At 40.9% G+C, this 27,614-nt stretch overlaps 1 protein-coding gene and 1 long non-coding RNA gene across 14 annotated transcripts in view; one reads left to right on the top strand and one right to left on the bottom strand.

Annotated features, from left to right (window-relative positions):
- Nucleotides 1-27,614, bottom strand: part of LOC105491299 (HYDIN axonemal central pair apparatus protein) — a 468,775-nt gene that overhangs the window by 343,254 nt on the left and 97,907 nt on the right. For all 13 annotated transcript variants that reach the window (XM_024795897.2, XM_071084900.1, XM_011757559.2 and 10 more), the window contains 3 exons: nt 24,951-25,085; nt 12,237-12,436; nt 2,287-2,411 (listed from right to left, as the gene is read on the bottom strand). In XM_024795897.2, the coding sequence (XP_024651665.2) occupies nt 2,287-2,411; nt 12,237-12,436; nt 24,951-25,085 (460 nt within the window). The remainder of the gene's footprint in view (nt 1-2,286; nt 2,412-12,236; nt 12,437-24,950; nt 25,086-27,614) is intronic.
- Nucleotides 5,631-11,874, top strand: LOC139359911 (uncharacterized). Its single transcript, XR_011616570.1, has 4 exons — nt 5,631-5,789; nt 7,403-7,653; nt 8,568-8,673; nt 11,676-11,874. It is a non-coding gene; the product is annotated as an uncharacterized lncRNA (long non-coding RNA).

Raw genomic sequence — 27,614 nt, 5'->3', positions numbered from 1 at the left:
ATAACAGTGCAATAATAGATTAAGTAATGGAATAACAGAGTATTCCGTGTTCCAGAACAAGATGGAAAATAGCAAAGAATGCATATGGGGAAACAACGACACACAGCCTCTACATCACACATACACAAAAATTAAATAAAAGATAAGGCATTAACCTAAACACAGAAGCTAAAACTATAACCCTTCCAGAAGTAAACATGGGAGAATATATTCATGATTTATTTTAAGGCAAAGATTTCCTAGCACGGAGGCAAAAAGTGTTAATCTTAAAAGAAAAGAAAATGGATAACATGGATTTCATCAAAATTCAAAATTGCTGCTTATTAAGAAATATTATCAAGGAAATGAAAAGGCAAGCTACAGACCTGGAGAAAATATTAATAATACATATATCTGACAAAGGACTAGTATTTTGAATACTGAGTAATAAAAGGTACTTACAAATTAATAACAAAAGAATAAACAAAGAAAGGTCTTGAACAGACACTTAAAAAGATACATGAATGACCGGTAAGCACCTGAGAAGGCACTCAACATCATTAATCATTAGGTACATGAAAATTAAAACCATGGATAGACATCACTTTATCCCACTAGAATGTCTGAAATTGACAAAACAGCACTACATGTTGGTGAGGACGTGAAGCAACTAGAACTCTCATGCCTTGCCGGTGGGAATATAAAATGATGCAACTATCTTGGAAAACTGATGCCCCAATATGTTATGAGCTATGCTTTTAGCCTTCTACCCCTTGGTTACATGGGTCAAACGTTCCCCCTTTTGCTTAAGCTAGTTTCTCTTGCTAGCAGCCAGTGAGTGTGGCTAAAACTAATAGATAAAACAGATAGACCACACCACTGGCTGGTCTGTGGCATTGTTCTGCTGGGCAATGTGGAGCTAGTGCCACTTAACCATGGGTCCTAAGGCAAGGGCTTGAGTTGTCCTGCTCAGATACGGGTCCACAAAGCCAGCAATTCTGACCTGTACCCTAGATGCCTTGTGCTGCTCCTTCTCTAGGTGTACCTTCAAGTTTCTATCTACACACCGATCACCCCAATCTACCAGTGTGACTTCTGGGGATGGGTTGTTTCCTGAGCCCTGCATTCCTCAAGCTTTCAAACATTAGGGACACAAATTAGGTGGGATTTCTATCTGACTCGACATGATTTCTGTGGGTTCTTTATCTTGTGGATCTTAGCTTACTTTTTCCCTGGCTGTGTACTTCTGTTTTCTCCCTACAATGCCCTTCTGCAGATAATCTGGGTCCATCAACATGAATGGGTAAAACAGAAGTGAGAAGGAAATGAGAAAAAGCATAAAATAATAAACGGCAATGTAAAATATTAATTTGGAAGTCAACTTTGGAGACTGCATAATGTATATGCCATCTACATGACCGTAAATTAAAAATTTGCAACAATGTGTAATTTTCGTGATTATGGAGGGTGTGACCTTCAAGAAAATGCTAGTGGCAACAGACACAGTCCTATATTCCTGTAAGATGTTACGTAAGATATTTGCACGTTCTAAGGATGAAAGTAACAGATCTTACATAGACTAGTGGGCACATTCAAGAACATTCTGAATTGGGGTTTACATTTTTAAAATGTTAAGACAAATATCACAATAAATCAAATGGAAAACCCATGGGGCATTAAATTACCTGCAAATTTTAATATACGGACAACCTTAATCCACCAGTGTGGCTTCTGGGGATGGGGATGGAGGGCTCCTTCCTGTGTCCTGTATTCCTCAGGCTTTCAAGCAATGGGGACACCTGTTAGGGGATTTCGATCTGACTCCACATCATTTCTACTGGAGGCATTCACTGTTTTTGTTTTTTGTTGTTTGTTTTGTTTTTTTTTTTTTGTCTTGTGGATCTTAGCTTACTCAAATGCAGCCAAAATAACCATTTCCTATTCAGCTTTATCATATTTCCCATGTGACCTTTCTTTTTTTAATATTTTAAAATTGATTTTATTATTATTTATTTATAATTTCAATGTTTTTTGGGGGGAATAGGTGGTGCTTGGTTACATGAATAAGTTCGTTAGTGGTGATTTCTGAGATTTTTGGTGCACCCATCTCCTGAGCAGTGTACACAGTACCCAGTGTGTAGTCTTTAATCCCTCACCCTCCTCCCGCCCTCTCCCCCAAGTCCGCAAAATCCATTGTATCATTCTTAAGACTTTGCATCCTCGTAGCTTGGCTCCCACTTATGAGTGAGAACATGCCCATCTGACGTTTCTTAACATGTAGAACTTTTAACGAAGAATACTGCATACCTGTGTCATAACACACAATAAGTCTTCCACTGTGATCGCCCACACTCTGTGGCTCAAACTCCACTTCCAGTTGCATGGACTCTCCCACATTAAGAGTTCCAACAGCTGGTTCTACAGAGAAAGGCCTGCAACACACAGAGAGGCACATCATCAGAGCACATTTCTGACTAGTGTGAGAGGGGGAGGAGAGGAGATGGGAGTTCTAGTTCTGCAGACAGCTCAGACCCAGCACTGCAATTTCATGATCCGGAAGTAAAGTAGACTTTTGCTACCTAATGTGAAAGAACTTTAGTCTTAATGTTAAAATGATAGTATTAGATTAGCAAGTGTAAGGGCAACTTAAATGATGCAACAGTATTCTTGTTTGTGTCCTTGCCATTCAGCCCTGCTTTTAACATTCATTGAGTATCCCTGCTGGGGTCAGGCACTCGAGTTAGGGTGACTGCAAATGAATCAAATCCAGCCTTTGTCCTCAAACACTGAGATTGCTGTAAGGAACAGACTTAAAATATGTATGCAAATATTGTCATTTTCAAAAGAACAGTGCCTTCAAAGGGATAAAAATCGAGTTTTGTGAGAGTTCACAGGAGAGAGGGCATCAGAGTGGAAAAACACATCAGAGCCCCAAAAGGAAAGGGACGGCACCCTCACTCACCTTAGGATAATTAAGGACAGATGAACAGAGGGTCTATTTTAAAAGGGTGGGAGGGGTGTAGAGGAACTACAGGAGATGATGCAATAGCTCAGGTGGTAAACAACAGTAGTGCTGCCACCAAAGAGCCATGAAGAAGGCATGGTTTTGAAATCCACAAGGAGAGGCCTAAGAGAAGGTTGTCTTATGGGGAGCAAGGAGATGGAGCCAAGGGAGACTGCAGCCCAGGTGGTCTCCCAGGGAAGACAATGAGGAAAAAATATCCTGACCTCACATCCCCTCCCATCCCATTGTCTACCAGACCCTCATTGGGTGAACACAACCAGAGCCAGAAATGGGAGTCGAGGGCTGTTGACCCAGGCTGTAGAAGCCAGCCACCGGGGCTAGAGCCAACTGAAGAAGGGTGGAGAGTGCATTTGAAAAGGCAAACTGAGGACAAATTCTGTGTCTTGAAAATATAATTTGGGATGCAGACATTGTGGGGAGTGAGGGTTGATTTGGAAACAGGAAATAGTTTAATTGTTTTGGAAGGGAATAGTTAAGAGAGAAGCTGGATCTGATGGTGAAATACCTTAAATAACTTAGAGAGTTCTTCCTAAATAGGAAACCTAGCCCATTTAATTATTTTCATGGTCCATTTCACTTCTTTAAATTGCTAGTTTTTCAAAGTAATGTGTTGTGTAATGCATCTGGCAGACTGAGCTGTTTCTGATTATTTACTTTGATCACAACAGTTCTTAGAGTTGTCATTCCTTAAATCTTACCTTAGATGATGAACTCAATTTCAGAAAATCTAAGCTTTCTGCTATAAGGACACAGAGTTTATGTCAAGGGTAGCACTGGGTGGCATCTGAGAGTATTACCACAGGACCTCAGGTGCTCCCTACTATGAGCAATTGGTTATTTTCTCTGGTGCTTTCTACTTGATCTCCTCTCCTCTCTTTTCTTTCTTTTAAATTTTAAAAAAAATTTAGTTTTTTGTGGGTACATAGTAGGTACATATATTTATGGGGTACATGAGATGTTTTGATGCAGGCGTGCATTGTGAAATAATCCCATCATGGAGAATGGGGTATCCACCCCCTCAAGCATTTATCCTTTGTGTTACAAACAATCCAATTACACTCTTTTAGTTATTTTAAAATGTACAATTAAGTTATTGACTACAGTCACCTTATTGTGCTATCAAATAGTAGGTCTCACTCATTTTTTCTAACTACTTTTTTAATACCCATTAACCTTCCCCAACTCTCCCGCTCCCAACTCCCACTACCCTTCCCAGGCTCCAGTAACCATTCTTCTACTCTCTATGTCCATGAGTTCAATTGTTTTGATTTCTAGATCCCACAAATAAGTGGATCTCCCCTCCTTTCACTTCTTGATTTTCCTGCTTCCTTTCCTTTGCCCTGTCCCCATGCCTGTGGCACCGATCCACCAGTGAACCCCAGGCATTGCTGCAGAGGCATTCTGGGGCAGTGGTTACTAGCCTGACCTCTGGAGCCAACCGAACAAGTTCAAAACCCAGCTCTGCCACAACCTTGGGCAAGTCACTTAACCTTCAGTTTCCTTATCTCTAAAAGGAGGGTAATGATAGCACCTACTTCATATGGTTATAGTGAGGACTAAAGGGGTTGATATAGGTCAAGTGCTTAGAATAATGCCTGGCACAGAGGAAATACTATACAAGTGTTTATTATTCTTTTTGTTATGGCTATTTTTATCTCCCTCACTGGCAGCCTCTAGATGCTGCGTGATGAAGCTGTGGATGTGTTTGGGTGTTTCGATGAGTTCAAGTTTTCATCATTCTCTCCTCACTCCTTCACACTGCTCTAGAAAGAGTGTAAAAAACACACACAGGTCATAACACATCAATCTCCTGTTCAAACACCTTCAGTGGTCCTCACCATCTGTGCAATCAAGTTCAAACCCCTAGGCATTTCAGGTCCCACACAATCTGTTCCCAACAGGTTTTTGCATTTTCATTACACACATACATCTGTCCAAATATCCTATACACCTGTCATGTTCCAAGTCAGCGCTGGGGTGGGATGGGAGGCAGGCTTTAGTCTCTTCACCCACAACCTCCCCCAGCACTGCACCTGCTCTCTCTTCCCACCAGATTGTGGCCCCACGTAGACAATCGGAACTGCTAGGATCACATCAGGTGATGTGCCATTTCCCACATGCCATACTCCTTCTGAAGCCACCTCTCACAGCCCAGACTCAAAGTCACTTCTTAAATAGAATCTTTCCTGATTCTCCCTTTTGTAAATAGCATCTCCTTCCTCTCAGAGACTATAACTTCCCTTTTAGTTTTTACAGTGGTTTACTTTGTACTTGAGTTGGTTTTCATGCCTACCTCTCCCAATAGCTAGAAACCCTTGAGAAGAGGGGGAAGGGAAAACACAATCACGAGCACATATTCTATGCTGGGTCCTACGCTGGGTGCTTTACATATAGCAATTCTCCTAATCCTCAAACAAACCCCGAGAAAGTCCATATTGTTATTTGCATTTCAGACATGGGAAAACAGATGCTCACAAGGGCAGCAACTTGCCCAAAGTTGCCCAACTCAGTGGTGGTGCCAGGAGGGAAGTCCCTGTTCTTTCTGCCCACCGCAAACCACCCTGAACATGGAAGCCATGTGGTTAAATTTATTTTTGTGTCACTCATCACCCCATACATGGTGCTTTACTCAGGAGCCTCTCAGAAGAGGTTGCTTAATTGAATTACAAAAAACTCTTAAAGGTAAAACAAAAATATTTGTAATGAACCATCAGTGTCTATGACATCGTGGTGGAACAAAAAGGAGCAAACCTTCAGAAGAAACCGTGCCTTGTGGGAAGTGACGGTGAGTCTCCCAGTCTCAAAGTTCTTTCCTTCCTTACGGCCTCAGGAATAATCAGAAGAAGTGAGAACTGGGCCCAGTTTCCTGGCTTTGGGAACACCACCACAATATTTACTTCTATCCTTTGCCTCCCTAATTCCTAATATTTTCCTTCATTTTATTTTCAAATATTTATTGGTAGCAAAAGAATAGCTTTAAAATGAATTGGGTATTATTATATTGCAGTACCTAAACTATTAATAATTTTTACAGAGAAAATGGCACTAGTATCCCATCCGTACGACCTCCAGGAATCCAAGTTCCATGGAGTGGTAACGGTTACTTTGCCTTTGTGCTAATCGTTGGGTTTAGGTTACACAAACTTCTTCAGTAGTTATAATCACCTGGGATTGCCATTGTTACTTACAGCTGCCTAACAGATGTTAATTGGGTAGAGTGTGTTAAGTTCTGGTAGTTATACATTGTCTATAATTTGATTTTGTATTTCATTTTACTAAAATGCAGACAGGCTGAACGGGCTAGAAAATACCAAGTATCAGAAAATGCTCTTACAAAGAAGTAGAAAGTGTTGTTCTTCAAGGGTATAAGGATGGTTCAGTCTATCAAAATATTTGGTTTTGATATCATATCTTGATTAATACCAAATAATTATGAAGGGAGTTTGGTTTTGTGAAAAATCATGAGCCATGAGAAAGATTTGAGTTTTTGTTCAATCAATTATGAGCTCTTCTCAAGAACTAAAACTATCCAAATGATTCAATACTTTAGCAGAAGACTAAATATTGATCCTACAATATTAAATATTGAATATAGCAGTGTTTATTCTTCAGATGATCTTTCTTGTTTAATTCCTTGAGATTTTAGATTCTGAAATTGCTTCTTAATCCTATTTCACCTTCCAATGTTAATCCTACTTTAATCATCAAGGTTATTCTGATACCTACTAGAGTTTTAGATCAGATTTAACAATAATTGCTTATGTTCTTTGTACATTTTATAGCGCATTGCAGTCTCTTTTATTAGTGTAAAACATTATGCTTATTTTATAGTATTTGGAGAACATGTTTTATTTTATTGTAGAGGTTTATAGTTGTAGTTTTGCCTTTGTGATATATCGTTGGTTAGGCATCTTATAAACATTTATTGGGTGCTTATTTATCCTAGACAGATGCTGGGGACGTACAAATGAAAAGAGTTAGATACAATCCTTCCATTTGAGAAGCTCACATTCGAATAAGGATAACAGACATGCAAAGAAAGTTCTAGTTTTTGTGATTTATAAGAACCTAAGCATTTTATAAACTTAACCACTAATAAAATCATTATTTCAATGAGAAAAGGATGATTTGTTTTTCTAAACAATTTCCTGTGGGACATTATTTCTAGCTGTATATTGACACTAAAAGTGGCAGGATCATGGGCTTTTGACTCTAAATTCTCAGACTATATCCACTGCTCTGCCACGTCTATTCACAACCACATTAACTGAAGAACACTGTCTAGGAACAGAATCATCTGTGTGGTTTTTAGTATGGATCCTTGTCAGGGGATCTCCCTAGAGATTCTAATTCAATAGGATGTGACCACAAATTTAACCACATTCTTTCTCATTGAAGCCATCAGTGCTCTCGGTTGCAAACAACAGAAGCCAGCTGTGGTTAATTTAAACAGAAAAGGGACTGACTGGAAGGACTTGAGGCAACTCACAGAAGCAATGATGGTTGAAAAACATGCATTTTGTGGAGAAAACATAAAGCTATTATTTCATGAAGAGTCTAAACAGGAAAACAAAAATACTTGCAAACAGGGAATTTGAGAGACTTGGTTACACAGAAGATGGGAGAGGCGAGAAACCCAACTGAAGAAGGTGAGACAGCTCTGAGATTCCTAATGGTGGTAAGCTTTTTCCACCCCTGGACTGGAAGCAAAAGGAGAGGAGGAAGTGTTATCAGATCCTGGGGACCAGGGTCACCTGGCAGAAGTTAGAACCATGGCAGGCCAGCCTGACAGTGGCTAGAACCATGGAGGAGATGCAGTCGAGGCTGGGGACTCTGCTGAAGACAAAGAGGGAGGAGGCTTCTTCGTTCTTCCTACTCTCCAGTCTCTTGCTAGTGTCCCTGACTGGTCAAACCTAGCTGGAATCCAGCTGAGCCAGGAGGCTAGGAAGACTCACAAAGCCCCACAGTGACACTGAGCAGCGCAGGGGAATGGTGAGACATGGACCTGAGGGCAAACAAGCCCAGAGCTGGCTCATGTTTGCATGAATCCAGGTTTTAATGTTAACTTACTGGGGGAGTTTGGGTACGTAATTTCACTCCTCGGGCTTTACTCCCTTCACAGTAAAATGGGAATGTTGGGCCAGCATGTCTACTGTTGACGATTCTTGGCCAGTCCCTGAGTTGCCTCCCATTTTACCTTAGAATTGTTTCTATGTTAGGAAAACATGATAATTCATATTCAAAGGTAGATGGATAGAAAGGTTTTAGATTTTTTTTGCAACTTCACACTATTAAATCTGTGAAGTGATTTTTGCTTCACATTTACATGAATCTAAAATATACAAAATTGCCATTTTGGGGTGGTTTTTTCAGATTCAGCCAAACAGCCCAGGAAGATATGTTCCTGCACTTGCATTTCCACCTTAGGTAGATTCTTTCTTTTCATAGAAAAAAATACCAATGTAACAGTTTTTCATGGGTATTGTGAATGGTGGTTGTGGGGGACCATTTTTCAATGGAAAAAGATGGTTTGTTTGTTTTTTTTTTCTCTTTTTTGAGACAGGGTCTCTCTCTGTCACCCAGGCTGCAGTGCAGTGGCATGATCATGGCTCACTGCAACCTCGACCTCCTGAGCTCAACCTTGGCCTCCCAAGTAGCTGGAACTGCAGGTATGGACCATTACACCCAGCATATTTTTTTGCTTTTTGTATTTTTTGTAAAGACGGGGTTTTACCATGTTGTCCAAGCTGATCTCAAACTCCTGGACTCAAGTGCTCCACTCACCTTGGCCTCCCAAAATGCTGAAATTACAGGCATAAGCCACCATGCCAGGCCAAAATGGGTTATTTCTAATTCATGGGAAGCCAGTTGAACAACTTGCTTCCTTCTCCCTCTATCAAAATATGTGAAGCTTGCCATGAGATGACAAACAAGGCCTGCAGAGCATTTATGAATAATGTCAGGAGACACTGGTTTCCAAAAGAACTTTTCCTTTGCCTCTAGTGGTTGATTTATTTAAAGTGGTTCAGAATCTTGCTCCTACCTAGGATGCAGAAAGCTGGAAAGAATGTTTCTTTTACCCTAACCATGAGAGAAAGTGAGATAATAACAAAATCGCAATTTTTCTTGTGCCTGTCTGAGAGCTGAGGTAGCACATCAAATAGCCTGAAATCTAAAGACAGATAACCCGTTTCCCCCAAGGGAGATGGGACATGTACATACAATTTAGACTGTGGCTTTTACCTGCGGCAGGCAGAACTTTCCTGCAAGCAGAAGAAAAAGTGAAAGGGATGGAACAAAAAAAAAATATTTGGAGAGATAATGGCTGAGATTTTCCAAAAACAATGAAAGATTCAGGAAGCTCAGAGAACCTCAAGCAAAATTAAAACCCAAACCAGGCAAAAGCAAAACAAAATCCTTAAAACAAAAAACAAAACATAAACAAACTTACACCTAGACATATCATTTCCAAACTGCAAAAACAAAATAAATCATGCAAGTAGCCCAAGAAAAAGAGATAATTACATAGAGAGGAACAAAAATAAGAATCACAGCAGACTTCTCATTAGAAAAATGTAAGTCGAAGAACAATGGAGAGACATATTTAAAGTACTAGGGAAAAAACCTATATATGATTTTTGGCCCAGAATTCTATATGGTGAAAAACATATCTTCCAAAAATGATGGAAAAATAAAGACTTTTTTTTTCCAGATAAACAAAAACAGAGAATTTACAGTAGACTTGTGCTACAAGAAATATTAAAGGTAGTTTTAGGCCAGGAAAAATAGGGTATCAGACAGAAACGTGGATCTACATGAAATAGTTCAGAGACAGTGATTCACCTAGAATACTCGGAGAAATAAAGACAAATTCCCTCCCAAAGGATGTGCCCTCAACTGGCAATATAGCAGTGCTGCTCCCTACAGTATGGCAAACTGGGTCACTTGAAAACTCTCCCACCAGAAAATACCTAGAAAGACTGGATAAAAGATAATGTAAATAAATGCATAACTGAGCATGCACAAAAATAAGAAAAACTCATATCATTCCAAAACAAAGAGGAACCTAAGAACCACACCAGTAAGTCACTGAGCTAATGATAGGTCTGCCCTGAGTTCCCAGTAGTCCAGAAGCCTGGGTTTTTAATAGCCCCGCTGGAGCAGGAGACAAGGCCTCACAACGGTCAAGTTAGGCGACTGGGACCAGATCCCTGTATAAACCTGAGAAATATGAAGAACTCCCCCAACACACTCCCATCAGCAAAAGAAAAAGTGTCTGAGTTTTTAATTGAAGGAACAATGTTTCTCTAGGACATTCATAACTTGAACTTGTATCTTATGAAGGTGTGGGATTTGCATATGAGCTATCAGTCCAGGAACTCCTAAGGCAGGAAATTACCAAAAGAGTACTCCATGGTAGCCTAACTTTTGGGAACCAGGTAGAAGCAAATTCTAATCCCTTTTGGACAAATGAGTCATTAAGTCAGCAAAGGATGCCATAGATAAGGCCCTTCTGAAACAGAACTTAAATCCAGTATACACACACTACTTTTTAAAAAGAGAACTTAAATCCAGTATATACATACTATTTTTTATGGAAAAGAACTTGAACCCCTGCTTCCTTTTCCCAAGATGGTTGTTCTTTTTAAGACCCCACTGGTCAGTCACTTGCTCTCATGCCCCAGAACAAATCCTTCTTTTCCATCTGATAAGAGAGGTCCTTGAGAGATGGGATTGTCTCATCATTCTTATACCAGCAGTCCCCAGCCTTTTTGGCACCCAGGACTAGTTTCATGGAAGGCAGTTTTTCCACAGATTTGGGGTGGGGTGGATGTTTTCAGGATGATTCAAGCACATTACATTTATTGCACACATTATTTCTATCTTATTACATTGTAATATATAGTGAAATAATTATACAACTCACCATAATGTACATCAGTGGGAGCTCTGAGCTTGTTTTCCTGCAGCTAGACAGTCCCATCTGGGGATGATGGGAGACAGTGACAGATCATTGGGCATTAGGAGCATGCAACCTAGATCTCTTACATGCACAGTTCACAATAGGGTGTGTGCTCCTATTGTGGAGCACTGGACCGGTACCAGTCCATGGCCCGGAGGTTGGGGACCCCTGCTTTATACTGTCCCATGGTGTCTACACTGTGGTTAGTCCACAAATATTCAGATTAAAATCCACCTCTATCACTTACTAGCTCTGTGCTCTTAAGGAAATGATGTTACCTCTCTATCCCTCAGTTTTCTCATCTTCCAAAGCCAGCAACAGCACATTGAGTCCCTCTCACAGCTCATCACTCTGAACTCTTCTGCTTCCCTCTTCTATTTTTAAAAGTCCTTGTTGGTTACATTGGGCTCATCCAGTGAATCCAGGATTATCTCCCGATTTTAACATTAGCTGATCAGCAACTTTAATTATATCTGCAATATTAATTCCCCTTTGCCATACAACATGATACAGTCACAGGTTCTGGGGATTAGGATATGGACATATCTGGAGAGTCATCATTCTGTCTACCACATTGGCCATAGCTCATTTGAAGGAAAAAGAAAAGAGCAAACACCGATTATACAGCACTTGATATATACCAGCAGTTTCTGTTGATTATCCCAACAACCTTATGAATTGGCTGGTGTACTTTTCCCCATTTTTCAGAGGAGAAACCTGAAGGCCATGAGTCAAGGAATGTGGATGGTCCCCAGAAACTGGAAAAGGCAAAGAAATGTATTCTCCCCTGAAGCCTCCAGAAAGGAATGCAGCCCTGCTTTCACTTTGATTTTAGCACAGTGCAACTTCTGACCCATTGAAATGTAAGATAATAAATTTGTGTCGTTTTACGCTACTGAGTTTGTGACATTTGTTACAATGGCAACAGAAAACTAACCAAGCCAGTTATAAAAATTCTCAGTCAAGACCAATTTATTTCTATGTTCTCATGGGCCATTCTCTATACTAAAAGAAGCACTTTTATCCAGCATTTTGAAAAACCAAACAGGTAAGAGGATTTAGTATAATGTGGATATAAGATATTAAACCTGGAATTTTAATTTCCTCTGAGGATGAAGAGGAAGTCTACCCTACATCAGTGAGGTCTCCCAGCTTTGCAACTGAAGATTGTAACAAGCAGTTCCACCCCCAATGTTATGGTAGCAGATTACTTGAGCTGACTAGATTTAGCTATAATCAATCAAAAACAAGAGCCAAAGGCATGCATACCTACAAGTTTTGATGTGAAATACAGCAATTTTGTTGCCGATGTTTCGTACCAGCAGAATCTTCTGGGTGCTGTATTTGACAGGACAAGTGGAAAAATTCAGCTTGTCAGGAAAATCGAGAATGGCTCGTGCCCCTCTGGCTTTGATGGGTACAATAAACTTTTCTCTTTCGGTAACACAGGTCAACGTATGGGAGTAATCCTACAAGGAAGGGTTACAATCATTATTTGTGGAAAAAACAACATGATCACGATAACTGTGCAAGAAAAAGCATCGATGAGAGGCATTCTGCAAAACAACTTTTAGTATATTTCTATGAAAACTTAAGACAATTACAGAAGTATTTTCAATGAGATTGTCTTTTCTGAGACAGAGAGAGAGAGAGAGAACAGATCTAGTGTTAAAACCTACAGCTGGTAGAGAAGCTATGCTTCATGTGTCTCCCAGGCAACAGGGAGGTAGGATGAAGGTCAGTGGCAGGCCAGGCCCATTTCTCCTGTAGAACCAAGAAGATTCACAACAGTTCCTTCAGGTCCTCCTTCCAAACCCTAGTTCTCCTTCAAGCCCATATATTAGAATGATGTTTCTAATTAATGGCCTCTTTCTGCCCATACTCTTTGCAATGTGACTTTGCAGCTCCTCTATCAAGAAAGGAGCCTCCACTCCACTTGCTTTCAGCAACAAAAGGTGGCAGAAGTTATGCTATGCCAGTTTCAAGCTGAGACCTCAAGAAGCTTTGGGCCTATCCAGTCTTGCTCTTGGAACCCTGCCAATGGCATGTGAACAAGCCTGGTCCAGCCTACTGCAGGATGTGCCCCTGGATGCTCTAACCAAGACCATGCTAGACCAGCCTAGAGCCAGCTGATCCCCAGATATGTGAGCCCAGCTACAAAGAATAGAGTTCCTTACCTGATGAGAGGGCCCAGGCAAGATCCTGAAAAACCACCCAGCTGAACCATAGTCTCGTGAGCAATAATAAGTGCTTATTATTTTAAGCCACTAAATGTGGGATTGTTTGTAATTATACAGCAATAGCTAACTGATGCGTAAGTCAGTTGAAACCTCACTTCTTGCCCAAAGCCATTTCTGACCACTCCAAATAAAAATGCTGAGGCCCTAGGCATCTCTCTTCCCCAGTAATAAGTTTAAATGCAACAGAAATGCTGAATAAAGTCACTCTTTATGCCATCTCATAAGACAGAAATAGAATACTTGCCTGCAATGTAGCAAAGAAAAAGTTAAGTCACCATAAAAGGTACCTGATATCTTAAAAAAGCTTCGTTTTCCTTCATTTTAAGTTTTCTCATCCTTTTATTGTGTGTTTTAGCTGCAAGGCAATCTTGATTAATGAAAAGTCGTTTTGAACATAAATTTCCTTTTGGTAACCATGTGATAACTGGTAGTAAGTGGTGGAGGTTTTAACAAAAGCTCTTTTTGGGCTTTGGGCATAGAATAAGAATGGGACCATCTGGCATACAAATTGGCATACAGGGCTGGCCACATACTCAACTTCATGAAGCCACAGAACAAGCATAAAAGCAGTGGCATCCCCAGTTTATTTATTCAACTATGTTCACTAAGTGCCCAGGTGCCAGCACGGCACTGTGTTAGGTCTAGCAATACAACCAATTAGGAAATGCAGACATGGTCACGGTCCTTCTCCAGCTCACATCAGGATGGAGGAGACGACGAACAGATGAATAAAGGATATGTAATACACAGTGCAACTCACATACAAATAAATATAAAGCTAAAACTGCCAGGAATGCTCACAAATAGCCTTTATGCCTGTAGTTCTATCTGTCCCCTTGGGCTCCAAACTCATAACCAGCTGCCCAGTCAGCATCTCATTGGATATAAACTTAGGTCCCAAACCAAAGTTCCTGATGAATGTCACTGCCTGCTACCGTGCATAAAGATTTCTGCTGAGGGCCAGGAATGGAGGCAAAACAGCTTCAGCCCAGAGGGGGAACCTTTTTCTAGTACCGACAAAGGCTCCACAAAGACAGCTAAGGTCTGACCCTCTCTCCACCTGTAGCCTCCTGGTCTCAGTACTGGCATTTGCATCCCTCCAGCGGTCTGGCTTTAGAACCCTGAAATGAGGCATCCCTTCATGCTCTATTTCTCAATTTCTTGATACAATCCATAGGATCTACCTTCAAAATATATCCGAACTGCAATCACTCCTGCCGCCCTGGTCCTAGCCACTCCGATCTTTCCCAGGCTAACAGGACTTTCTATTTCAACCCTTGCTCTCCTAAAGTCTATTTTCCACCCAAGGGTCAGAGGGATCCAGCAAAAATGTAAGTCAGCTCAGGCTGCTTCTCTGCTGAAAAGCACCTAGGCTGAGGGTGGCGTACTATAGAGGGTCTGGTGGCCTAGTGCCCCCACCATTTCTCTGGCCATATCTCCTTCTCTCCCCTGGGTCCTCCTGCAGCCACAGGCTTCCCCTTCAGAGCCTTCACACATGATGTTCTCCTTCCCTCTACTTATTCATGGTGCTCACCCCCTCACCTCTTCAGCGCTTGGCACAGCAATCCACTCTCTCCCTGAGGCCTCCCCTGACTGCCCTATTTTCAATGGAACTCTCCCCTCTCCTGCCCCATCACTCCCTTGCCTTCTGTCCAGCTTCAGTCTTGCCCAGAGCCATCTGGTATATCGTATATTCTACCTCTCCAGTGAGTGTACTGCATGTCTCCCCCATATTTCCATGTCAAGAGGGATCTGCCCATCTTCTTGCCTTCTGTATACCCAGTACCTAGAACAGAGCCTAGTACTCAGCAACTACTCAACAAATACTTCCCCAAGGAAGGAAAGTTAGTAACAGAACATTCGGTAGTGATGAGGGACAGGAAATAAATCATGATATGGGGACAGAGAGACTGGAGAGCTCTTTCACATGGGGCGGGGCGGGGGGGACAGTCAGGAAAGGCCTCTATGAGGAGGGGACACTTCAGCAGAGACGTGAGTGATAAATGAAGCCATATGGATGGATGGCTGTCTGGGAGAAGTGTGATTTGGAACCTCTGGCCAGAGGGGCGCAAGGGAAGGAGAGTGGTTAGACACATGGCCAACAGATTGTGGGGGCCAGATCCCACAGATCTTGTAAGCCATTGTTAGGACGTGAGAGGGCTGAAGGCCTTCCCGAGGCTGAAAGCTGATCTTGATGTAACCTGAGTAACGTTTTAGAAAAAGCGGTGGCGGCTGTGTGGGCCATGGACTGCAGTGGGAAGAGGGAGGCCAGTTAGGAAGACACTGTTGTAGTCCAGGCATGAGACCACACAGATGTGGACTTGTGTGGGCTAGTACTTAGCCTAGCATTTAGCAAGTAGTAAGTACTTGATCAATGTTAGTTGTCCTTATCAAACTTTTGTATTAAGTACAATATGTGTAAGGCAAATAGGAAAAATTCAACATATGTTTATTCTCGTTGGTAGGGAGCCATCTAGCCATCCATATACTGATAAGGATAATAATAGAACAACATAATTTCAGAAAGTGATGAGGGCTTCGAAGAAAATAAAGCACAGGAAAGTGATAATATCAGATGGGGTTGATTTAGGTTAGAATAACTAAGGAGGTCTTCCTGAGGAGGTGACCTTTGGATGGGGACCTGAACAGTAAAAGGAGCCAGCTGGGTGAGTCTAGGAACAGAGTGTTCCTGCCAAGGGGAATTGCAAACATACAAGTCCTAAGGCAGGAGTGAGTCATAAAAAGGAATAAATAGGATTCATGAAATTGATTAAAACTGGGTTGCTAGTATATTCTTAAATAACTTAAAGAATATAACTGGATTGTGTGTAACTCAAAGGATAAATGCTTGAGGGGATGAATACCCCATTCTCCATGAGGTGCTTATTTCACATTGCATGCTTACATCAAAATATCTCATGTATCCCATAAATATATATACCTACTGTGTACCCACAAAAATTTCTTTTTATTAAAATTTTTTTTTTTTAAATGGCTGGGCGTGGTGGCTCAGGTCTATAATCCCAGCATTTTGGGAGGCTGAGGCAGGTGGATCACCTGAGGCCAGGAGTTCAAGGCCAGCCTGGCCAACATGGCAAAACCCAGTCTCTACAAGAATTAGCTGGGCATGGTGGCCTGCACTTGTAGTCTCAGCTACTCGGTAAGCTGAGGCAGAGAATTGCTTGAACCCGGGAGATGGAGGCCGCAGTGAGCCAAAATCGCACCACTGCACTCCAGCCTGGGCAACAGAGTGAGACTCTGTCTCAAAAATAAATAAATAAATAAAATAAAAACAAAAATAAAAATTTAAAAAATTGAGTTGTTAGGCTCTTATCTCTGCAACTGATTCTGGTTTCCAGATGGGAATGCCAGACTCAAAACTTATGCTCTCCAGACATGAGGAAGTACAAATTGCACTAAGCACACTTGATCTTAGAAAACCCCACAGAATTCAACAACGCAAGAGCCTAGTCTGATTCCTACAGAGTCCTAAAGGGATAAGTACTATTTTCGCTTTTTCTTAGGAAATCAAATCCAGCCAGCACACGTTTTGCTGGGAATTACAAACTGAAAAGCCCCTGGCACATGTGAAGACTGAGCATCAACTGAGGCGTTGAGAGCTAGAACAAAAGATGCTGCTGAATCCAGGATAAGAGGAGATCCTGAAGTGTTTGTCTCATTGTATTCTATGCTCACATACCCGCTGCTTTGTTCTAGAAGGAATTAAAAGCAGCTGTAAATAGCTTAGGAACCTAATTGAAATACTGAGAGAGATGTTTTCAGACCTTTTCAAGTTCCCAAATGAGGAAGGTTTGAAGTTTGATTCGAATTATAAATTTTTTCATAATCAATTCATACACCCATAAAAGAATATAAGGTTCTTTAAAGTCCCTTACAATGTATTCCAATCTCTGAAGTTATGCACTTAATATGACTATATTAGATTATACATCATTATATATTGCTCTGCTGGCTTACAATTAATTCAGATGCTATGACTTGGGAGGCTCTGACGGCCTGCAGGCTTAAGCAGTCACTTCAGTTGATGAACTGAACACCCAGCCTCACAAACCTGCTTTTCCTCCTCTGTTCCCTGTCTCTGTAAATGACACCACCATTTGACCAGTTGTTAGCCAAAATCCTACAGTTCAAATTAGGTGCCTTTCTTTCTCGTATCCTTCATCGATCCATCAGTAAATCCTGGCAGCTGTACAATAAAGGTATACATCCGGCTGGGCACAGTGGCTCATGCCTGTAATCTCAGCACTTTGGAAGGCTGAGGTGGGTGGATCCCCTGAGGTCAGGAGTTCAAGACCAGCATGGCCAACATAGTGAAACCCCATCTCTACTAAAATAACAAAAAATTAGCTGGGTATGGTGGCAGGTGCCTGTAATGCCAGCTACTCGGGAGGGTAAGGCAGGAGAATCACTTGAACCCGGGAGGCAGAGGTTGCAGTGAGCAGAGATCACGCCATTGCACTCCAGCCTGGGCAACAAGAGCAAAACTCTGCCTCAAAAAAAAAAAAAAAAAAAAAGTATACATCCTTACTCCTCCTACTTCTCATCACCTTTGCTGTCACCACCCTCATCCAAACTTCCTTATCTTTTACCTGAACTACTATAGTAGCCTCTGCCCCTTGTATGCATCAGGGATCAGTCAGCTATGTTACAACAGGAAAAAGAGCAAAATCAGAGCAGTTTACACTAGGTAGAAGTTTATTTCTCTTGTACAAAGAAGGCCAGAGGTAGGCAGGCCAGGTCGGTTGGGTGGCTCAACAGTGTCATCAGAGACTCAAATTCCTAAATTCCTGCTCTACTATTCTAGCATGCAGTTCTCATCCTCGATGTCACCCTGTGGGGCAGAGCAATTCCTGGGACCCGACTCTTTCACAGCCAAGCTGCAGGGCAGAAGGAAGAAGGTAGAAGGGACAGGGCACCTCCTGCTGTGTCAGCTCTCTTCAAGCAAGTGCCTTGGAGTCCTACTCACATCTCATTGGCTGACACTTACACGCAGCTGTGAAGGAGGCTGGGAAATGTAATCTCTTATTTCAGGCAGAAGTGTCCAATCAAAATTTGTGGTTCTCCCTGTACACTGATGATGGGAATGTAAATTAGTATAGCCATTATGGAAGACAGTATGGCAGTTCCTCAAAAAATTAAAAATAGAACTACCATATGATCCAGCAATTTTACTTCTAGGTATATATCCAAAGGAAATGAAATCAGTATGTGGAAGAGCTACCTGAACCCCCATGTTCATTGCAGCATGTTGAATCAACCCAAGTGTCCATCAGTGGATGAACATACAAAGAAAATGTTGGCCGGGCACAGTGGATAATGCCTATAATCCCAGTATTTTGGGAGGCTAAGATGGGCAGATCGCTTGAGCTCAGGAGTTCGAGACCAGCCTGGACAACGTGGAGAAACCCTATCTCTACTAAAAATAAAACAAAATAGAAAATTAGCTAGGCATGGTGGCGAGGGCCTATAATCCCAGCTACTAGGGAGGCTGAGGTGGGAGGATTTCTTGAGCCTGGGAGGTGGAGGCTGCAGCGAGCTGAGATTGTCCCACTGCACTCCAGCCTGGGTAACAGAGTGAGACTCTGTTAAAAAAAAAAAAAAAAAAAAAAAAAAAAAAAAAAAAAAAAGAAAAGAAAATATGGTATATACACACAATGGAATATTATGTAATCTTAAAAAAGAAGGAAATTCCATCATTTGTGACAACATGGATGAACTTGGAGGCAATTATGCTGAGTAAAATAAGCCAAGCATAGAGGTACAAATACTACATGATCTCACTGATATGTGGAATCTAAAACAGTCAAATGCATAGAAGCAGAGAGTAGAACAGTGATTCCCAGGGGCTGAGGTTGGAGAATTGGGGGATGCTGGTCAGAGGGTACAAAATTTCAGTTAGACAAGAAGTTCAGGAGACCTATTATACAACATGGTTAATAACCATGTACTGTAAAATTGAAAATTGCTAAGAAAGTAGATTTTAAATGTTCTCACTACAAAAAAATTATAAGTATGTGAGGTTATATATATATTAATTTGATAATGTATATATTTATTAGCTTGATTTAGCCATTCCAATGTGTATATATATATTAAAACCTCATGTTGAACACTACAAATGTATACAATTTTTGTCAATTACAATTTTTTTTTAAAATTGTGGTTCTCTTACCAATGAGGAAAGAGAAAATCAATGTCAAGGGGAGGCCACTAGCTGTGATGCCTCACGTGCCCCCGCTTCAGTCTATTCTCTACTTGGCAGCCAGAGTGCTCCTAAAATGTAAGTCAGATTGTGTCATCCCTAATCACAACCCATCAGGCTGGATAAAAGGAGAGAATCAAGCATTTCTCCTATCTTTCCTGAACGGACTATACCTCAGGGGAGCTGAAAAGCTGGTGGGGGAAAGTTTTGGTTTTGCTGTTGTTATTGTTTTTAGAATAATTTCAACCAGTAAGTGCAAAATAAATTATGGAATTAGAAACTTAACCCTCAGTGATGTAGGGAATGATCTTTATTGGATCATTACAAAAACAAAACAAAACATAACAGACATTGTGTGCCTCTTGATGTAATGCACTAGGAAGTACCACATCACCTGTGAAGGATTCTTGACCAAAAAGAAAAAAGAAAAAATTAAATGAATCTAATCACGGTTATAGATCTAACTATCAGTTACAGGCAATAGGCAGCAAGGGGCCATTCTAAACGACGTGATGGGAATGCAATCTTGATTGAAGAAAACCAACTTAAAAAAAAAAAACTTTTTCTTAATTGTGAACCATTGTTGCACTTAGTACACAATGGTTTTTTTTTTTAAAAACAACTTTTTAAAGTTGGTTTTCTTAAATCAAGATCCAAACTACTGACTGAATATGTGATGATATTAAGGAGTGACTGTGGTTTTTTAGGCACAATCATGGTACTGTGGTTATGCTAACTTTTAAAAAGGCCCTTATCTTTTAGAGAAAAATCATGAAATATTTACAGATGAAATTGCATGCTATATGGGACTTGCTTCAAAATCTACTGGGGGAAGGGGCAGAACAGATGAAGCCAGACTGGTCATGTGCTGAGATTTGAAAAGGTGGGTGATGGCAGTTCATTCTGCTGTTCTTTCTACTTTTGCATATGAGGAAAAGAAAGCCTTCCATAATAAAAATATTTGAAGTACTTTATAGTGGCTTCCTATCCCACTTTGTATGGCTTCTAAGATCCTTCACGAGCTCACTTTCTGGAATCTCATTTCCTACCATGTTTCCAACAGCTTCCTCTGCTCCAGCCCCACTGGCCTTCGCGTACTTTCCCGAGCTGACTGCCAAGCATGTTTCTGCCACAGGGCCTTTGCACTTGCTGTTCCCTCTCCTAGACAGCCCATCCCTCAGATATTTGCGTGGCTTAAATTAGTTCTCTGCCCAAATGTCACCTCAATAGAGGAGTCTTCCCTTGACTTTCCTATCAGAGAAGGCTTCATTGACTTTACTTTTGGAAGTAAGCAAAGCCCTTATCATTCCCTACCCTCTACTATGTCAATTCCTACATTAAATTGTACATATTTGTTTGTTGGTTTGTTTATTCATTGTGAAATGTAAGCTCCACGAAGGCCAAAGCTTGTTCTTCTATTCTCCATTGGATCTGGCTCAGAAAACTGGGCCTGGCACTGAGTAAATGGAAGAATATTATTTATTTTTAATATCTTTTCTGGGTACGACACTATCAAGAGTTTTTTTATAAAGAAATTTCCTAAAATCCTTGTTAGCCTTATTATCACATCATATTTATGAGGTCCATAAAGCTAAAAAGTATGGATGTGACTATCTGGAAATATGAAACAAAATAAAGAGAAACTCTTCTTAGAGAAGACTTCTTAGACATCTTACTGTTAATTGAAATGACAAGGAAGAAAGTTAACATCTAATATATTCATGACACAAAAAGGTAATTGAGCCCTTTTTACACGCTCTTAACGTCTGCAGGCCAACCTCAAGTCAAAGAAACTTCTTTATTTCTTAGACTAACTTTTACTTACTTATCTCACTCCACAAATATTTACTGCACCCTTTCTATGTGTCAAGCCCTGTGCCAGATACTGGGCCTATGGGGGTGATCCAGATAGAACTGGGGAGTGAGAATTTCAGGCAGAAGGAAAACAAAATCCTAGTATTATTTTTGCCAACAAAAGTCATTGATTGTGGCCACTTGTATGATACCGATATTTAAATTCAAATTGCTGGCAATATAGTTTTATTATTATTGTATACATAGATAACATAAAACATGCTCACATTTTTTATTCTTCTTGGGCTATGGTTTCTAAATTTCATGGTGACAAACTGGAAAAACCATTCTGACAACAAATTAGACATTTTCTTAAACCATAACTGAGCCACCCAGTTGCATCACTGCATGCTTTCTTCAAAGCTTGCTGCCTTTTCCATATGACAACACATTGCAAACAGATGCTTTCTTAAGTCCAAGGAAGTACTCTCTTTTGCTTTCCCACAAAATCCTAATATTTTTCATTCTCATTTTAATGGTAAAGATACAAATTTAAGAGGTCAAGAAAAATGTCAGGCTCTAGAATTGTATAGTGTTATTTTATGATGATACTGGCTATTATATTTCTACAGTATATGATATGTACACTAGGATTATTATATTAATAACATGTGCAATCATTTCTTAAAAAGTCTGAGTGAGGAAAGATAAGGAAAGCCAAAGTAAATTTACTGCACCTGTTATCTGGGCATTTGGCATTCTTAACAAGTTCCATCCCCAGGCAGCCAGACTAATAGATGATGGGGGGAAAATGTAAATTGCATTATCATCTTCGACGTGCTAATATACATGGTACTGAAAATCCAATTGAAAGAGGGCTGGCTTATTAACTGTGGCATGCTGCAATTTACATATCTCACCCTCCAGATGTGAGGAGCGTAAATGAGAATGGAGTGTGCTGAGATCAGCAGGGGATAAGAAGGAAAAAATTATGTACTTTGGCTTTCAATTTGGCCAAGTGAAGAAACACTGACACTTGGTGAAATGAATTACTTTTTTTTTTTCCTAAAATAAATCTGGCTCTAGTCACTTGTTGGCTGCATTCTGGAGCAGCCCGAAAGACAGCATGCCCAACCCTAGCTGGTCATTCTGCACACTGCCCTGTCGACTTTCCAACAGTGAAAGCGAATGTAGATAACTGACTATGCCATCATCGTGTTAGCTAGCCAGCAAAATGAGAAAAAAACTCTGTCTTTGGAAATAAACTATATAGAGTTTAGAGCCAAGTCCAACACAAGATCTTAGTGTCTCCAAAATTGGATAGCTGAATTTCTCATAAGTAACCATTATCCTCACTATATCTCCTCAAACATGCATGTAGCTTTTGATAACTTTCAAATATTTAGAAGTAAAAGTATAACAACATTTAACTTAGTTAATTTGTTTAAATTAGGGGTTCCCCAATAGACATGCAATGCTGGATAAGTGGAATGGTAAGAAAGAATAAAAGAGCTGAGCGTAAGATAAGAAGCTACAAAACACAGTGAAGCAATAATCCTCACCAGGAATGTTAGCATTTCATATTTATAAACTACATAGCAACATACTCTAAATACATTTCAACTATTTCTTTGCTGGATAGATAAACAGTAATAAAATCTCTCTCTTCTTCTGGCTTTTGATTATAGAAAATTTAAAACATGCACAAAGAAGACAGATTAGCATGACAAACCCCCAGTGTACCCATTACTCAAATTCAACAACTCTTAACATTCCATTATTCTGGTTCCCTCTATACCTCTACCCACACCCTCCCCCTTCTATTGTTATACAAGTTTTTTCAGGTAAAACTTATGTATATATTGAAAAGCACAAATATTAAATGTTTTGACGAATGAATTCAGCCATGTAATCCTTATGCCAATATAGAACATTCCATCTCCAGAAAGTCTCGTGTACCCTTTTTTCAGTCACACTAGGTGCAGATACAACGATACTTATCCAACAGAAGACATATTTTCTCCATCACAGAAAAAAACTAAGAAAAGCCACCTCCTCAAATCCAGCATGCTTTGTATTTCAAGCTGCACAAAGGATTATAATCAGCTTCCTACAGAAATGACGGTGTAGGAGTCTCACACCCACAGTAAATCCAGACCCTGTTCTCCCCACAGACAGTATTCAGATATAAAGCCTCCAGAAAAAATGAGGACTTCAACAATATGCAACAAAAAGCCCTACATCTGGAGTTATTTATCTTTTTATTTATTTCAGTAGAACCTCAAACAAAACTGTAGTTTCCTAAACACAACCTAAGATATAAATAGTAATACTACAAAGTGGCAAAATTATAACAATGGTATTATTATAATGGAAGTTTTAACCACTCACCACAAGGAGTACATACTTGACAAGCCACATTAAATTCTCTATCCTTGCTCTCCAGAAAAGTAGTAACAACAGCAATAGTAGAGGGAATACTGGTAATGATATTGACAGCAGCCGATAGGTACTAGCAGTGGGGAAGCAAGGACTCCAAGCTAGTTCTGTCTGACTCCACTGTGCTCTACTGATTCCAACCATAAGAATGCAACACAGATAAGCATACCTGCTATTAACATGATATACAGCCTGCATTTTGTTCTGCATATTTAAGACTTGTTCTCTGTCCTCACTCCTTCAATCATGCTGGTAAAACTCTTTTCTCCTCCTCATAAGTCCCCATTTAGGCCCACAGAGAAGAAAACTTGACCAACGATCCTACTCCCTGGAGAAGGGGTGGGGAGGAAGCCTCCACCCTCAGGCCCCCATACCTGCTCCTTCCCTCCTAGGAGGAACTGGAATTTCTATGACTGAGGAGAGTGAGATTGGGCTCCATTCCCCTCCCCACCACTGCAGTGGTGCTGACAGAAAATGGCCTCCTTTTTGACTGCAGGTTCTTCCTAGACTGCCTGTGAGCTGACGGTGTGAGCAGGCCAGGCAGGCCTCTGCTCTCAGCTCTAGCTTTACCATTACTGAGGCCAATACTATGATATTATGTTTGAGTCTTGGGTCTCTTTCGCAAACTAGTTAGAATCTGGGGAGGAAAGTCATAACCACTAAGGCCCCAAACTTCCTAGAAGCCAAAATCTTTATCCTTTGTCTCAGCACTCCTCTCATGACTACCACCACCTACACCACTATCAATGACAGCACCACCACCATCTACACCACCATCACCATCACCCATCAATACTACCAATACCACCACCATCTACACCACCACCACCACCCACCAACACTACAAATACTAACAACACCACTACCACCACCATCAGAGACAACAATACCACCACCATCTACACCACCACACCATCACTATCAATGACAACAATATTACCACCAACTATACTACCATACTACTAATACCATCACCATCTACACACACCACCACCGTCACCCACCACTACCCACCAACACTACTAATAGTAACAACACCAGTACCAACATCAATAACACCACCACTACCATCTACACCATCACCACCATCAATGGCAGCAATATCACCACCACCTATACTACCAACACCACCAACACTACCACCACTACCCACCACCACCACCACCCTCCAGCACTACCACCAATACCACCAGCACCACCACCACCACCACCACCTCTGTAAATATTCAGAATTGAATTTCAATCTGCCAGTACAAGTGTCCAATTTCTTGCCAGTCCTGGTATTACCTTGTTCTCCTCCGGAGTAAAGAGGATTCGGAATATGGAAGGCACTCCAGGAGCCACTTTGTGACTAATATCTTTGGGGCTGATTACTTTAAAGTAAGGCGAACTTTCTTCCACAACCTTCACCAACCTTGGAATCTGCAGGGAAACATGATGATAAACACTGTGCGTGTGAAAAAGCAGAGAGTTAAACATAGACTGAAATCTCCATCAACTATTTACTAGACATGTGACCTTGGTCAGGGTTGAATTTCAGTTTTCTCAACTATACAAGGAGATGACAGTACTTATCTTTATCCCATAAAAAGTAAGCACGCACTACCTTTTAGTTTTAATTTTTATTAACATTATTGTTCTTACTAATTTTTATTATTATTGCAAGTCTTTATTCATTTTTAAATTAAATCATTTAAAATTGACTATCGGCTGGGCGTGGTGGCTCATGCCTGTAATCCCAGCACTTTGGGAGGCCGAGGCGGGCAGATCACGAGGTCAGGAGATCGAGACCATCCTGGTTAATACGGTGAAACCCCGTCTCTACTAAATATACAAAAAATTAGCTGGGTGTGGTAGCATGCGCCTGTAATCCCACCTACTGGGGAGGCTGCGGCAGGAGAATCACTTGAACCCAAGAGGCAGAGGTTGCAGTACGCTGAGATTGGGCCACTGTACTCCAGCCTGGGAGGACAGAGCAAGACTGTCTCAAAAATAAATAAATAAATAAATAAATAAATAAATGAATGAATAAAAATAAAAGTGACTATCTTCAAGGGCTAACTCCTTAATCAGCTCAAACGTCACCCACATAACAGAGTTAAGCTGGATTTCCCAACATTTGAGCATTTGAGAACTGCTCTGAGAGAAGAAGTCACACTTCCTGCACCCCTTCAATGGCCCATCTACAGCACATGACATGCCACCTCATCCTCACCATAACCTTTGAGCTTCATTATGACTCCCATGCTACAGACCCTTGCCCAAAGTGGTACAGCTTCACCAAGCAAAGGTGCTGCGAGTCAAGTCCCAGCCAAACTCCACCCCACCTCTCCATGGGATGGTCCTGAGTAAACACACCACAAAGCAAGAGCAAAGAGCATCAGGATATCCCCCAGCACAGCCTCAGAGCAGCTCCCAACAGCTCCATTCTTTTAAAGTCTAATTCTTCTGTTGGGATCTGAACCCAGATCAATCTGACTCTGGAGTATGGGTCCTTATCATTGTAACCCAATTAAAATAGTAAGTGTTCTGGTTCATTCTTATCCTTGTGTGTGAGAGATGGAGACACAAAAATAAGAACCTGACAGGCTCTATCTTTTGTACCCCACAACAGTGAGGAAGCAAATAAAAGGTAAACGGCACAGAAAGCATTTCTTGGGGCCCCAAATCTCTCCCCATGGTTCTTTATAAGAGTGTGAACTAAGGAAGCAGAAGAGCAGGGTTACATCAGCCACCTGGTATGAGGGTCCTGGAGTCACCAGAAGACAAGCCTGCCTCGCCTGGAGAGAACTGTCTGCTTGTTAGTAGCTGGACGTTCCTAGGATGGGACCCTCTTTCCATGTGGCCAGCACTCTGGCTGCATCTTATCAAGAGATGTTGTGTCATCCATGAGAACTGAGCATCTGGCAGACAAAACTCACACATGCCCTTTACCCCGAGTTGCTATTAAACAACCACTGATGACCATTTCTTGTTTAAGGTCAGAGAGGGGTGACCAAAGGATGCTTTGGACTGTACCACTTTAGTAGCCTAAAAATATCTCAGCAAGAGTCAAAAGTAATATAGAAATGGAAAAAGGGAGTCAGAAGTGAGAACTGAAGTGCATGAAAAGACAGAGCCCTCCTGTCTGTGCAACGCACCTCTTCTGGAGGTCTAGGAACACAACCTTGTGCACCTCCGGTTCTTTTCCTTCTCTTTCACTTCTGCCCATGAGCTTCTCTTACTAACGCTACTGCAGAAAAAAATGAAACAGACTATTTTCTCCAGAGTCTGGCTTTGCTGTCACTAAGTCACCCCATTGATCTCTGCAAGGCATCACTGATTCCCTTAATGAGCGGCTGTACCAAATATAACTGCAAGTCTTCCCATTTGCTTTGGATTCTTGCATAGTCTTCACTTATTTTCCATTTTGTCTTATAAATAGAATTTTTTGTCTCCACATTCTTAGACCCCTGAAAGTATTCCTCCTTGTCTTTACGCCCAAATTTCCCATCTCTCCAATGCTTTCCTCCCCATCTTATTACTTTTCACACTCAAGTGTGCTTCATGCTGAACTTCCGCATTACTCTTTCTTTCATTATTGTTAAGTGTCAAGAAATTCTTCAGGCATTTAATATCTTTTCTTGAAAGAAACCCTAATTTATCTCTAAAGAAAAAGTCATAAGGCTGAAAAAGAAATCTTCCGTTACAATCGCAAAGAGACAAGACAGACAGTGAGAGAAGCCTTCCAAAACTGACTGTAGACAAACTCTGAAGGCTATCTTCTGTAGAAAGGAGAAGACAGAAAAGAAGGAAAGGGACCTACATTTTTTAGAAGTGAAAAGAAGGGGTTTTAAAAGGTACAATTTGCAGAATATAAATGCATTGGAGAATATAAATACAAATGCTTGGCCAGGCGCAGTGGCTCACACCTATAATCCCAGCACTTTGGGAGACCGAGGTGGGTGGATC

The sequence above is a fragment of the Macaca nemestrina genome, chromosome 18, assembly GCF_043159975.1.
Source record: "Macaca nemestrina isolate mMacNem1 chromosome 18, mMacNem.hap1, whole genome shotgun sequence".
Classification (NCBI taxonomy): domain Eukaryota; kingdom Metazoa; phylum Chordata; class Mammalia; order Primates; family Cercopithecidae; genus Macaca; species Macaca nemestrina.
The sequence above is the reverse complement of the archived record's forward strand: the minus strand, read 5'-3'. Positions and strand labels throughout refer to the sequence as shown.